Raw genomic sequence first — 15,044 nt, 5'->3', positions numbered from 1 at the left:
ATCACAGAACTTTCTACCCGAGCCACTTCGGTGATGCGTGGCGGGCAGTAATTCATTGAATTATTTTGTTTTCTTTTGTTTTTGACTTACTAATAATAATGTTTTATTTACTTGTTTTTTGACTCGCTATGTAAACAAGCTTGATTCATTTCCCTTACAACCCCCCAAACAGATATATATAACAGTACAGAAATAGGTGTACTAATTTTAATATTTGCCGTAACTGGATTGGATGATAACTTTTAAACGATGTTTCTAAACAATAATGATTGTTATTTCATTCATTTTAATCCAGAGTTTTACAGAAGTGGTCTGAATTTGGTCAAATCTAGTGTTATCATATTGCTGCCTTGTTATTCAGTGAATACAACCAAGCGATATTTATATTTGTGTGCATTTTATACATGCGTAAGACATCAGATTCAGATCATGACACTACATCCCACACTCACAGGTTGCATCATGACTTAACAAATGAAATCCTAGAGAGAGAACCGACATTATGGTTGACGTGGAGCTGTTCTTTTCCTGCCTTGATAATCCCTCATGTAATTAAACTAAATCTAATATTCGTTTCGATTTGGTATGATATCTGTGAAACTGTTAACTTTTTTTTTTATCAACGCAAGCCTTTTAAAATTTAAGAGTAAAAAAAAAAAAAAAAGATTTTAGACCCGTTTCGTAAGTTAGATGGAAAAGCATTTAAGATCATTTTTTTCCATTGGGGAACGAATATCTCGTATTGTAATAGCGTCATTTAAAACTAGATACGCAAGGCAGCTCTGCGTGGTACTCTTTCCAGATACAGCAGGATTACGCTCACTAATTCCTGAAACAACCGTTATATGTTACAATACATATATATGGTCTTAGGTAGAGTCTGTTGAGATACAGCATCGATATTTCCCTCCTTACAGATACATGAAAATTAAGCTCAGGTTTGTGGTCGTTCATCATATGGTAGGTCGACGTATCCGTCTATCTAGCTATATTACGTTGACGTTTCAGTCTTTTGAAATACTGCAGGTTTATGTTTTAAGATAAAGAAGGTTTACGTTTCACTCTATCTAGATAAAGTAGGTCTACGTTTCACTCTATCAAGATACAGCAGGTCTACGTTTCACTCTGTCTAGAAACAAAGTTTTACTTTCTCGAGAAATAGTTGGTCTGATCATCTCCCTGTCCATATGTATTTATCTATATGTCTATTTTTAGTCGTTCGTGATGCAACAAAACAACGTTTTACTCCTTCGAGACATAGCATGCTTATGATTCGTTTTCCTGAGGTACAGTAGGCCCACGTTTTACTCCTTCGAGATATAGCATGCTTATGATTCGTTTTCCTGAGGTACAGTAGGCCCACGGTTTACTCCTTCGAGATATAGCATGCTTATGATTCGTTTTCCTGAGGTACAGTAGGCCCACGGTTTACTCCTTCGAGATATAGCATGCTTATGATTCGTTTTCCTGAGGTACAGAAGGCCCACGTTTTACTCCTTCGAGATATAGCATGCTTATGATTCGTTTTCCTGAGGTACAGTACTCCCGAGATATAGCATGCTTATGATTCGTTTTCCTGAGGTACAGTAGGCCCACGGTTTACTCCTTCGAGATATAGCATGCTTATGATTCGTTTTCCTGAGGTACAGAAGGCCCACGTTTTACTCCTTCGAGATATAGCATGCTTATGATTCGTTTTCCTGAGGTACAGTAGGCCCACGGTTTACTCCTTCGAGATATAGCATGCTTATGCATGCTTATGATTCGTTTTCCTGAGGTACAGAAGGCCCACGTTTTACTCCTTCGAGATATAGCATGCTTATGATTCGTTTTCCTGAGGTACAGTAGGCCCACGGTTTACTCCTTCGAGATATAGCATGCTTATGATTCGTTTTCCTGAGGTACAGTAGGCCCACGGTTTACTCCTTCGAGATATAGCATGCTTATGATTCGTTTTCCTGAGGTACAGTAGGCCCACGTTTTACTCCTTCGAGATATAGCATGCTTATGATTCGTTTTCCTGAGGTACAGTAGGCCCACGGTTTACTCCTTCGAGATATAGCATGCTTATGATTCGTTTTCCTGAGGTACAGTAGGCCCACGGTTTACTCCTTCGAGATATAGCATGCTTATGATTCGTTTTCCTGAGGTACAGTAGGCCCACGGTTTACTCCTTCGAGATATAGCATGCTTATGATTCGTTTTCCTGAGGTACAGAAGGCCCACGTTTTACTCCTTCGAGATATAGCATGCTTATGATTCGTTTTCCTGAGGTACAGTAGGCCCACGGTTTACTCCTTCGAGATATAGCATGCTTATGATTCGTTTTCCTGAGGTACAGTAGGCCCACGGTTTACTCCTTCGAGATATAGCATGCTTATGATTCGTTTTCCTGAGGTACAGAAGGCCCACGTTTTACTCCTTCGAGATATAGCATGCTTATGATTCGTTTTCCTGAGGTACAGTAGGCCCACGGTTTACTCCTTCGAGATATAGCATGCTTATGATTCGTTTTCCTGAGGTACAGTAGGCCCACGGTTTACTCCTTCGAGATATAGCATGCTTATGATTCGTTTTCCTGAGGTACAGAAGGCCCACGTTTTACTCCTTCGAGATATAGCATGCTTATGATTCGTTTTCCTGAGGTACAGTAGGCCCACGGTTTACTCCTTCGAGATATAGCATGCTTATGATTCGTTTTCCTTAGGTACAGTAGGCCCACGGTTTACTCCTTCGAGATATAGCATGCTTATGATTCGTTTTCCTGAGGTACAGTAGGCCCACGTTTTACTCCTTCGAGATACAGCATGCTTATGATTCGTTTTCCTGAGGTACAGTAGGCCCACGTTTTACTCCTTCGAGATATAGCATGCTTATGATTCGTTTTCCTGAGGTACAGTAGGCCCACGGTTTACTCCTTCGAGATATAGCATGCTTATGATTCGTTTTCCTGAGGTACAGTAGGCCCACGGTTTACTCCTTCGAGATATAGCATGCTTATGATTCGTTTTCCTGAGGTAGAGTAGGCCCACGTTTTACTCCTTCGAGATATAGCATGCTTATGATTCGTTTTCCTGAGGTACAGTAGGCCCACGTTTCATTCTGTCTGTAGAATGCAGATCAATATGCACGATTCACATTATCGCTTTATCATAGGTCTACATTTCAATCATCACTTATTTTGATATTGCATGTCAACGTTTCAATCTATCCAGATATTATAGATCAACGTTTTACTTTAAATATTGAATCTTAATTTTGGTGATTTTCATGGGACTATAAATTGAGTTGCCCCTGATACAAACACCACAGTTCACATTGTTGTTTTTTCCTAAAAAGCAACTCAATTCATCATCCGTTTCCATGAAGACAAAAGCAAGATTAATTTCACTTAAGTAGTTTGTTCCCAATATTTGAACAATTCCAATTTTGCAGGTACTAGATCGTGTGCAAGTCTAATGAGTTGCGTTAAGATATATAGTCCGACATTTTGAATTAGGTGATGCCCAAACACTATTACTCAGGTAAGACACGACTATGCGACACAAAACAATTTTGTCAATAATATTAGAAACATTGAAAATTCTGCACCAGCTACGAGGAAGAATAAAGTCTCTGCGTTCTGCGGTCGTCTCTCGCTTCACTTCGTACTGTGAGGCAGCCATTTTAAAACTGCTATGGAATGTGTTTTGTGACCTGTCTCAGTAGCCTAACTATCCAAGGCATGAAGAACTGTCAGTAAGCAGTTCTGTATCAAAATCGCTCATTGGACGTTCTAGGTCTTGATGCAGACTTTCATTTACAGACAGTGGGAAGTCAAACAATTTTTAGCAGACGACATTTGCATTGTCTTAAGCAGATATCAAAGCATGGAAACTCAATCTGCTCTGCTAAACCATAATGTAATAGTTTGATTTATTTGATACTTGTCCTAAATGTTATTTATCTTTCTACCATAACCTGCGTATGTTATCTCACGCCCAGACTATTCATTAAACACCATATCCATTGTTTATCCATACGCATAATACACACGTGTATTATTGGTGACAGCCAAATCTATTGGACGAGGCATTGGCTTTTGACCCAACCATGATCTGTGACCCCGAACTACTTTCGCCACGTGCGATTATTTTCATCGTCTGCTGTCCATCATCAACATGGCTGACAGTGACGATCTGTCACTCTTGCCGGCGGTCAAGATCGGTGATGCGGTAAAACTGTGTGGAGGGGGAAAGGGGATACTAATTGCTAAATACAGTAATTTTGGTTTCCTAACCTTTGATATTAGGTTGGAGACGTCTGAAACGGGTATAGGCCTATGTGCAACCAGCCACATGAGGTCAACGGCGAATGTGACAGGGCAGCCATTTCATTCTGTCATCGGTGGTCCAGTGTATGGAGGCACAATGAACATCAACATTCACAATAATAAATCTTTTTCTCGAAAACGGCCAATCGTGATGTACAGTTCTGATGAAAGAGATTAGAAGTTCTCGAAATTACACGCCATCTTAATCGTGTCTGCATTTACATTTTCCCGCGAAAAAGCACTACTCTTATCCTCAATAAAATCTAGTTCCAGATTATTTTCATTTAAAAGATTAACAATTTATGTAATTTTGTAACGTGTTTCAATGAATTAATGTTACAAGATGTTTCCAAACAAGATTACTGAATAAATAAGTATTTTGCTTCAAAAATAGCGATTTTGTCTCTTTTTGCATATCAATGAGCCAATCAGACAGCCTACGATGTATTCTTACGCGAAAGTGTCAATGGGGGCGAAACAATGTTGTACACAATATATATATATTTACGTTAAAAGGATATGGTAGAAAGAAGTTCTACAACTCGTGGCAGTTAATTATCATCGTTATCAAACTCTCGTTAGTTAATTTTTTAAATTTAGAAAAGACACGAGGCTCATTTTTTATTCTGCAAATCTGGTGCAAAATTGATTACTTTTACTTAAAGTTTAGCATCAAATATGTATCCCCCTCACAGAATTTGTAAAGGATGTATTCATATTTCCAGATCAATGTTAATCGGATGAAATTCATGGACAAATGAAACGGACTAAATTAGGTCGTTTCCAAATTACGCTGCAAGACAGTTGATGGAAAAACGTGAGTATGTTGAATTATAAGTCAGTTCTATAATAACCATGGTTTTGTTGTTAAACACATTTCCTTGCGCGATATGAAATAAAATGTGTTGCATGTGTTTTTCTATAATCATTAGTTTACCATGGTTTTATTGTTATTTTACCTATGTTCTCACTTTGAAACGTTACATAACAAATTTGGATGGATTAAGATTTTTATGAGAAGTATGTCCATGAAGATGAAGGCATTTATCCGTCTTTGAGAACACCTGGTCATGAACTTCTTATGCTCCTTACGTGACAAACAATTTGTGATCGTTTTGAGCTTTAATTGACATATCGATCGTCAGATCAGATCTACATTTCAATCTATCCAGACACAGAAGAATACAATAGTGTTCTATGGCGATATACAGGTCATTTACATTTGCACGGCAATGTCTACAAAACTTAACCAAAGAGAAGCGCAATGTACTGTTACAGTGCTTATCGTTAACCTTATTTTTGTGATAAAAACAACTTTGTCGAATTTCAAAATGGTTTTCTTACGATAGGCTTTACAGCCAGTATTGAATACCTTGTTTTAGTTGATGTCGAGTTATGAGCTTCATTATATGCATGGAACATATCTACAAACAGTTAGTTGTCGTAACTTGTATGGTACAAGTAACAATACATAACGGTACTTAGCAGATTATCAGTAGTTAGTAGCAGCGGTCACCACCAAGACGTCTACATAACCTCTGTCATTTATACCGGCATGAATTTCATAACAATATCGATACTTTGATTCATAAATGCCATTAGACTTGTTGATTGTGAATTTTGTCTTTTTAACTGGGTCTGAAATTACACACTGCTCAGTAACTAGAGATGTTAAGTTGCATTACACGGAAGAAAAATGGGACGTTGTCTCTTTGGGTTTAAATTGATATTTCTTTACATTTACTTTCGGTTCTCGATGCAATAAACCATAGAAGATGTAAGACGGTTTGGAAATAGGATATTCTGATACGTAGTGTTTTTATAGATCAAGATCAATGTGATTATATCAGAGATTGGTATGCCATTTACAAAGCCAGTATGCCATCGCTAAGCACATGCAGCTAATCCGTAGTATCTAGCGTCCTGTGTCGCACGAGACATGGAAACATTTCGTGTGTACTAGGCCACTGTTTAAACTCTCAGTGGAATAATAAATACATCACTTGGAAAAATATGCAAGTTAGATTAAATTAGTTTTTTCTAAAAACAAACTGGAAATAGACAATGAGTATCACTTTAATATGCAGTTGATTGATGGCAAAATTCTTTTACACAAAATGAAGGACAACTATCGTTCTAGCGCGCTACACTTCCATGAGCAGTTGTATTTTCTTCCAATCTAGCTCAAACAAGTACATGAAAGCAGATATGTCTCCAGCTTCTTAATTTACATGAACATTTTCTGCAACATAATTATATGAATCATAAGTTTTATACATTTTCGTAATTATTTTGAAAACAAGGAATCAATATTGACCTGAAAACGCTCAAATGGTTAACTGTAAAACATCAAATTGTTTCCGTCGTCATAGCTAAATATACATGACCATAACGCGGCATTACTGTCATTGTCATCAACAATAAACTAGGACACCGTCAGCTCAATGATTCGTAGGGACGTATGAGATGACGCGGTGATGCTGCAGCTACCTGGTGGTCTATGATTTCTAAATTGATGATCAACCTAAGATTTGTAATGATATCCTGTTCTGATCCACCTTGAGGTCATTAGGGACAATGCGAGATCATGGGATGTCTTTTAACTATTATGAAAGTTATACATTTGACGGTGTTCAGCACTGAACATAATCGAATTATGGTTCCCTCCACAGTAGGGGGATGGATGTCCGTTATGTCTTCAGAGTACATGATCCATGGGGCTTCATAAAACGTCCGTTCACCTCATTTCAATGAATTCCTGCCTGTTCGAATCTCTCTGTGGTAGGCCCAGGTAACACGTCTTACAATCGGTCTCCCCAGGTCGCGTTCTCATTGATCCATTTGCCGAGTCCATGGCATATTCCCGTTTCCATGACGACCTATTATTATAGTTTTGTGCTCCTTTTTTGGCTCCATTGTGGTTACTACGTGACGACCATAATAGTCTGCCATTGACCGATGTTTCACTATGTCCATTATTGGAGGGTACACGTGACACTTGGGAGCCGTGTCGCCAGGACGACATAAATGCAGTTCTGGTGTAGACGTAGCTGTCATGACGCCCGAGTGCATATCTGTGCCAAAATCGCTGGATCTCGAGGTGGACCTGAAACACATGTGTTATATGGGAAATTTATTAATTTTAAATCAGAAATTTACACGCCTATTTTTATTCTTTGAATTATAGAATACTATATTGATGCAGGGGAAAAGGGAAAAATTGCAAAATAAAGGAGATGTTTGGTAAATCTTTTGAATCATTCGCCTTTTAACAGAAAAAAATCAGCCAATTACAATGAAGAAAACGGCGATAATTTCCATTATTTGATTGATTGTTTTGATATTCACATATTGTCCAAGAAGTCACTGTAAAGTTTTGTCCATACATAACATTGATTTCAAGGACTAGTGATCTCCTGCACAAAAGATTAATATAACCAGGCCGTTAAACTGCCGTCTGTACCTGTTGCCTTGTGTCAGTTACATCGACAACATCGCATTTAATTTGAATTTCAATACAAATGAATTTTCAATTGTTATATATAGAAATACAATTGACTGCGGTTCTTTGCAAGGATTCAGGCATTTAGTACCACCTACGTTAATGTTTAATGTATTATGATATGGCGGTCATATCATGAAACGTTTATTTATTTTACAGAGAAAATTCTCCCTTTCAGAGAAAACAGATCTTCACCGTGGACACTTAAATGTATATTATCGAATTGATAACAAAGTTGATATTTCATCAACAAAGATATCATCGATAGATATCATATCAGCCGTTTTTCCTAAATTCAGAAATAGTAAAAACGCGAGGTCAAAACATATCTAGACTCTGAATGTATGTATTATGAAATCAACAGATATATATTTACGTTTTGTGTTATTTTTACCTATCAATTCGATAAGTCTAGATCTTATACAAAGTAATGGGTAAACATTTCAGATCAACAATATGACTCATTTTGGCACCATTCTGAAACAAAAACAACGAAACAGAATTATGATTCTCAAATTCGACCAAAGTATATTGATAAAGATTGATATGAAGATTGATAAGAAGGTGCAAGAAAATCAGACCAGATGTTTCAGAAGAGTAAGCGTCTTCTTTGTCATCGACAAACCCGCCATATACACCATGGTTAGGACCACCTTGAACGCATTGCGCAGAGCATCATATGACATACACAGATTAACATTTATGAAATTCATCAAGATGATAACGTCTTTTTTTAAAAACACTAATATCACTATTTCTAAAATATCATCTTCAAAGAAATATACCGAATGCCATGATTGTTCATCTGTCGCCCAGATTGCATTACTATCGACAATAAATACACTGATGACCGTTCAGTTGTTAAGGGACCTATTCAAACACCACCATATGGACACTGTTTTGCAATATGCAGCTTCCAACAGGCACTTAAGGGTTAAAAAAAACCCCAATAATTAAGTCTTGATTGGTGTCTAAATAAGATCATGCAATAAGACGATGAAGGTTTTACTGACGTGCTGTGAGACGTATTAGTCAGCAAAGTGAGCCATCAAACCTGACAGTCGGAATTAAATAAGATATCATTATCTAGTTTTTATTATATCATAGGCATATTCTATCAATTCCATCGGTAGTGTCATAATAATTACAATCCCTCTCGGTACAATCGCGCTATCTATGACGTTAACGCTGCGTAAATCTCTTTTATACATCGGTAGGGCACTGAGTTAGTTTAACATTCTGTAATGCACTTCTGAGTGCATACTTTTATCAGATATGTTCTTCAGCAGAGAAAAAAGGAAGAATTAAAGGGATTTGGGTCAGGTGAACAGAATGAGTGGTCAATCTGTACTACTGTATAATCTGAACTGTGCGCTACCCAGTTCTTTACCATGGCACATTCGGATGTAGATTTCTTTTTTAATTCAGTGAGTTGTCTCTCTACATCTATGGGCGCTAACTGTGCCCCTCGGCTGAGTGACTTGTTATCATTTTTATAAGAGGTTAAATTTATCGAAGTATTTATCAAAACAGATCACAACAACAAAGACCTTGCATAGCCGTGTAATTTCTTAAATAGCTAAAATGCATTGACCACGTCCATCGTATATATAGATGTATCCACCAGGAAACCAATTGCCTAATTAACTACACGCACAACCTAAATGTACAAATATAAGCCAGACCTGTTAAAATACATATCACTCCAACGTATTTTGGGTAAAGAATAATGACAGTGTTTTGCTGATTGCCCTAACAGCTTGATATAAAAACACAACTTTATTAAAGTATCAAATGTCTTTGTAAAAAACATGTATTTAAGCATAAAGCATTTCGGTCCTTGACAGCTGCCAATGTCACTTAAAAGAAAAATATTTTGGTAAAAGAATTGATAGAAAACATAAAATCATTGCATTGAATAGCCTGCATGATGTTTGGATGGCTAGGTGTTTGCATGATTGTCATCATTTTAAATGAGATGTTGATAAGTAAGAATGGTACCTACAAATCATAAATCTCTACGTAACCATAAAATACTACAAAATCCTTGAAACTAAACTCCGAGGTTCTATTCTTAACAATAACCACATATACCGTATATTTTCAGGATAAAAGACTATTTATACTTCGTGTAATTAATAGCGTTTACTATTCAGATGCTATCAATTTGATACAGAACATTGTGGCATTTTTATCAAGCCAACAAGAGAGAAAAAAATACACATAGCAAGTACAGCACGTTTGTTATATTTTATACATTAAAAAGAAGCGATATAAAGTAAATATCGCTGTGGTTGAATATACCAGTAGCACAGTAAATAATTTGAGCGATACCAGGAAAAAATGCCAATAAAGCCATTATACAATATACTTATTATTGTTATGGTAAGCGCTAAACACTTAGATACTTATTTCGAAATCACCGACGATAACGGATCCTTTTTGAAAGACGACGTGCAAACTTTATGCAGTTGTGATATTCCAAGACGGTTACCTAGCAGCATAAGTTGGAAGTGTTTAGATAACATATCATTCATCACAAAATTGAATAAACGATGGATATATTTTATCGAGTTTAATCGAGTTTAACAAGTTATCGACAAAGTATAAGAAATAGATCCTTTACAGTGGATATTTTTTTTGGTTGATGATAAACTCGAAAGGGACTTGTTTTCATAACCAAAGTAGGCTTAACATGCAACACACATCGTGTTAAGAAATAAATTTGTTAATGAAACTGATACATGAAACATTCCATTAACCAGTGCATGGCATATTTCGAGACAGATAACATGTATCGAAACGTAAAATTCAAAGGTGATGAACGAATATTTCTTCACAAAAAATGACATGCAATATTACAATAATCTACATAGCTAAGTGAGTAAACATATAAACCAATACAGGCTGGTGATTCACACTACAGAAAAAAGTAAATCAAATGATTACATTCATTGACTGCTATATTCACATGTTTGTATTATTTCCTAGAAGTTTTTGTTTAATATGGGAATAAAATTGTCTCGGTTTTAAAAGTGTGATAAGATTAAAACAAATGAGATGTACTATAGCTATCGTTAGTCATTCTGTCTACAACAGTTAGATAGATCCTGTTATGCATAGTCCATGTTCCGATACATTTTTCAAACTGCACCTCAAGAAAATATCATATATTACTAATAAATCATGTTCACCGGCTAGACGTTAACCGCACTCAAATAAATGAGTGAATGAAAATTTTGGGGAAATTTTACGGTCGTCATAGTGATTTCATTGAGAAATATTCTATTCCTTTATGCGATATGACGATGAACTTGTTTGAGAGTCGTTAGTTTTCCTGTCAGTCCGGTTGTTGTATATTTGAGAACCTGACATTTCTTACTTGATCTGACCAAACTTTACACGGCGGGTGTCGGAGACGACTCAGAACACGTTTGAAGTCCCGGAATACCTGCAGGTAAATCTCTGTTTTGTTAATAATTTGTCCTAGTTGTATTTGAATTAGGATTATGATTACGTTGACTTGTTGGTGTTTTCTTGCATGTGAGTGTTATATCGTAATGCGAACCTGTATAAGACAGCTTGTATACAGCTTTACGGCGTCGACCTGTCAAATGAGTGACTATTCCCTAGAACGGAAGCAGTAGAAAGACAAAAGACACACAAGTGAATAGAATCTTTCAAAACAATTTGTATTTATATACAGTAGAGCCAAAAAATTAAATAAACTACACCATGCCGCTGTTTCGTCCTTATAGAATTCGTAAGTAGCGCTAAGGCTTTAATTATGAAACCTTGGAAGCGACTTAGAAAAATAAAAAAGTTTTACAACACCCCACCCCCGCTTTAAAGAAAAGTCAGTGACAAATAATTGAATTCTAGGTTACATGAGTTCTTCTGTTTTTATTACTAACGTAAAACGAATATCCCGTGTTCTCAATACAGGCTTACACTTGTGTTTCCATTCAAATGTATACTGGCATCATAAACACATGCATGTGAAGTTCTGTTGAAATGATGCAATATTTAGAACGACTAAATTTATCTAATTGTGGAGTTAGTGAAGATACCTTATGTTTCCACACTTATTGCGATCATGTTTTCCACAGTCTCTTATATTTTCAACACTTTTAACCCCTGGCATCACTGACATTTATTACAAGATCGAAACTGCTTTATGATACAGTAAAGGTCATAAAGATATTCTAAAGTTCTGACCACAGCCATTCAAATTCCAGATTTCAATTTTTAGTAATGAAAGTTTTCGTTAAATTGAAAGGTGAAAAGTGGTACAAAGGTATGGCTGTGATATATGCTGGAGTATCCGGCCGTGATTCGTTTCATGGAACGGACGTGTGAAGGTCTTGGTTCACCTGCCTGGTTTTTCCGATTTTCCTCTCACAGTAAGAACCCTCGCGCACTTTCATCTGGGCCAAGGGCCAACAAGGGTGATTCATATAAACTGGAAAAAGTTGTTTTGCATTTTTTGGAGAATGAATTAAGTTTAATTTACAATATATATAAGGAATATAAAAATCTGTGTGCGGAACGACATCAAAATATTGTTCTGGTTGACATTATAGTAATCGAGTGTTGTGGTAGGATAATCCACCTGACTACTGACAAGCTTATGGAAACAAATTGTTTCCCTCTGCTGATTTATTTTATTATTTTCATACGAGGCTGATGATTTCGATTTCCATACTGTAATCTTCTAGATAGCAGCATTGGTGGTAACATGTTGCAGTCCATATTCACTGGTTCCAATGTATTTTTGTAAGATGTCGTTAAGACTACTTTATTCACAACACAATGTTTTGAGAAAAGCAGGTTAATAAAGAAAAACGGAAAATTTCATGATCATCATGAAGATCTCATTGCGAAACATATTATTCTCTTGTCATAAGGTCCAGGTGTCAAATAACAGGCTCTGTAACTTATACAGTGTTGAACTATGGGATTTGTCTCATTTAAGCACTGAACTGCTAGCAGATGGCACTGCACTCTACAGTTGATATGAATTATCTAATCTACAGACGATTAAAATGTCGGCCTTTATATTAACATTTATATATATTACCTGGTTTAATTTGCGTCCTATCAACAGTCATGTTTATTTATGGAACACTTTTCTTTTTGTGTGTGTATGATGCTAGGTATCCTGCAAATGCATGTATTGAATACCTGTTTTGTGGGAGTCTGGTATGTTTCGTCCAGACGACGGAACAAAAAACCTTCATCACCAACCAGGTCAAACGCTCAATCAAAGGCCAAAAGTGAGGCAATAACAAGGGAGAAATTAGATCCTAAGTGAAGTCGGCCCTAACGATCAAGCAGTGGGGTCAGCAGGTTTGGTTTATTGTTTGGTTTATTGTCACTTTACATCCTATTGACAGCCAGGATCATATAAGGACGTTCAAGGTTTGGATGGTGAAGAAAAGAATTCCCGGGGAAAAAACCTACGATCGGTCTGTGGCCAGTACCTGACGACTGCCTCACAAAGGCATAAAACCCGCGACCCAGAGGTGGAGAGCTAGTGATAAAGACGTCAGGTGCCTGAATCACTCAAGCACCGCGGCCCTGGGCTAGCAGGTATGATTAGTTTAACCAAATCGAAGGGCGCCATGTATTGATGTATAATTTTTTGGAAGTAAAAGTAATACAAAATTTATTGAAATTTCCCGTACCACCAGCTACTAACTGAAGGATAGTGGGCACAAATTGAGCTTGACTTAACTCTAATTACAGTATTTTATGTTTTGCGTTTGTATAGGGTAAACGATGTTTATTGAGCATTGATATCTAGTTCAGAAGTGAGGCGGCTTAAGTCTCAAAACTCTCCAAAACGTGGAAAAGCATCGAGTGCATCATTCAATGATATTGTATGTAATTTCAGCAATCGCAAGTCTGGAATCATTAAGTATGGTGTGTGTAATCAGTCGCTTGCACATTGATTTAATCAGCAAAAACAATAAATCGGAAAATACCACCAGATTAACTTAATCCGAATTCAGACTTAAAAAGCGATGTAACAAGAGCCAAATGTGCACAAGATACACTCTTTGAAAACATAACAACACGTCAACATAATTTTAATTAAAATACAAAATCAACAAACAAGGGTAAACTATGAACAAATGAAAGATTTACGCTCTTGAAAAGAACAAGGAGAATAAGACCAGGTGTTCCAGAAGAGTAAGCGTCTTCTTCATCAAAGACACTCGCCATGTAAACCTTAGCCAAATTAAATAAGTATTGTCACGTTCTCAAAAGAGAAAACAAATACGAATAATGTGTTCCAGAATGTTGAGTGTTTTCTGTTTTAACCACGACACAAATAATTACACTATGGCCAATAAATGTGCTCGACTGAGAACCTGTATAACTACAACACGACCAATGGACTTCACTGATATGCATCCCTCCAAAAAATTTGTAGTAAAGATTGTAAAAATTCTAATTAGGAGCATTTGACCTAAATATGAATTAAACTGCCACAAATACCTGTTTTGCCACTCTAGAACTCTTCAGTGATGCTAGACTGCAAATTTATCATAATGTTACGAAACGTGAAATAAATCCCGTTATTTTAACGTTAAATGTTAAACGTAAAACTCACGGGAAAAGAGCACAGGCGTTATATTAGCTTGAGATTGCCTTTTAAACGTTTAAATACAATTACAATAACATTGGAATTTTCATCTTCGTTAAATTCAAACGTTAAAAAATCTTAACGTCGGACTTTATTGTTAGTTATCGCTGACAGTTAACGTTATATAAAAGTTAAAATGACAATAAAATGTTTTTTTTACCTAAAATGTGGGAATAAATTACAAAAAAACCCAGGTCGGAAAAGTGTTCTAACCCTATATTTAAATTTCACAATTTTCAGTATGAAATGATTTAAAAAGAACGTCAAGTACATATTTATTATCTGAATCGTGCCACTATTCGTAACAAGCACATTAAGGAAAATGCTGACATGTCAATATATTTAGAGATCAGGTAAGATGAAATCTGGTGAATCATTTTAAAGCGCAAGAAGTTCAAGTCAAGTGTGTGAAGCGGTGAGGTGTGTGAGCTATTCATGATGAACATATCATTACGGGCTCAAAAGAGTCAATCAGTGCGGTTTCTGTAGATATTATAGGATGACGGATATGCTTACTACTCAGAAACACATTGGTTTGGCTGTCATAACCCTAACCCTTACCCACACACAGATATCAA

The 15,044-nt window shown here is 36.5% G+C and overlaps 1 protein-coding gene across 1 annotated transcript in view; it reads right to left on the bottom strand.

Moving 5' to 3' along the window:
- Positions 1 to 6,372: 6,372 nt before the first annotated feature.
- LOC132560514 (parathyroid hormone/parathyroid hormone-related peptide receptor-like) overlaps positions 6,373 to 15,044 on the bottom strand; it is an 81,574-nt gene continuing 72,902 nt past the window's right edge. Inside the window, exon 13 of the mRNA XM_060225182.1 lies at positions 6,373 to 7,418. Coding sequence (XP_060081165.1) covers positions 7,050 to 7,418 — 369 coding nt within the window. The 3' untranslated portion in view covers positions 6,373 to 7,049. The remainder of the gene's footprint in view (positions 7,419 to 15,044) is intronic.

Source organism: Ylistrum balloti, unplaced genomic scaffold (assembly GCF_031769215.1).
Source record: "Ylistrum balloti isolate Yb309-2 unplaced genomic scaffold, AGI_CSIRO_Ybal_v1 Utg371072, whole genome shotgun sequence".
Taxonomy (NCBI): Eukaryota; Metazoa; Mollusca; class Bivalvia; order Pectinida; family Pectinidae; genus Ylistrum; species Ylistrum balloti.
The sequence above is the reverse complement of the archived record's forward strand: the minus strand, read 5'-3'. Positions and strand labels throughout refer to the sequence as shown.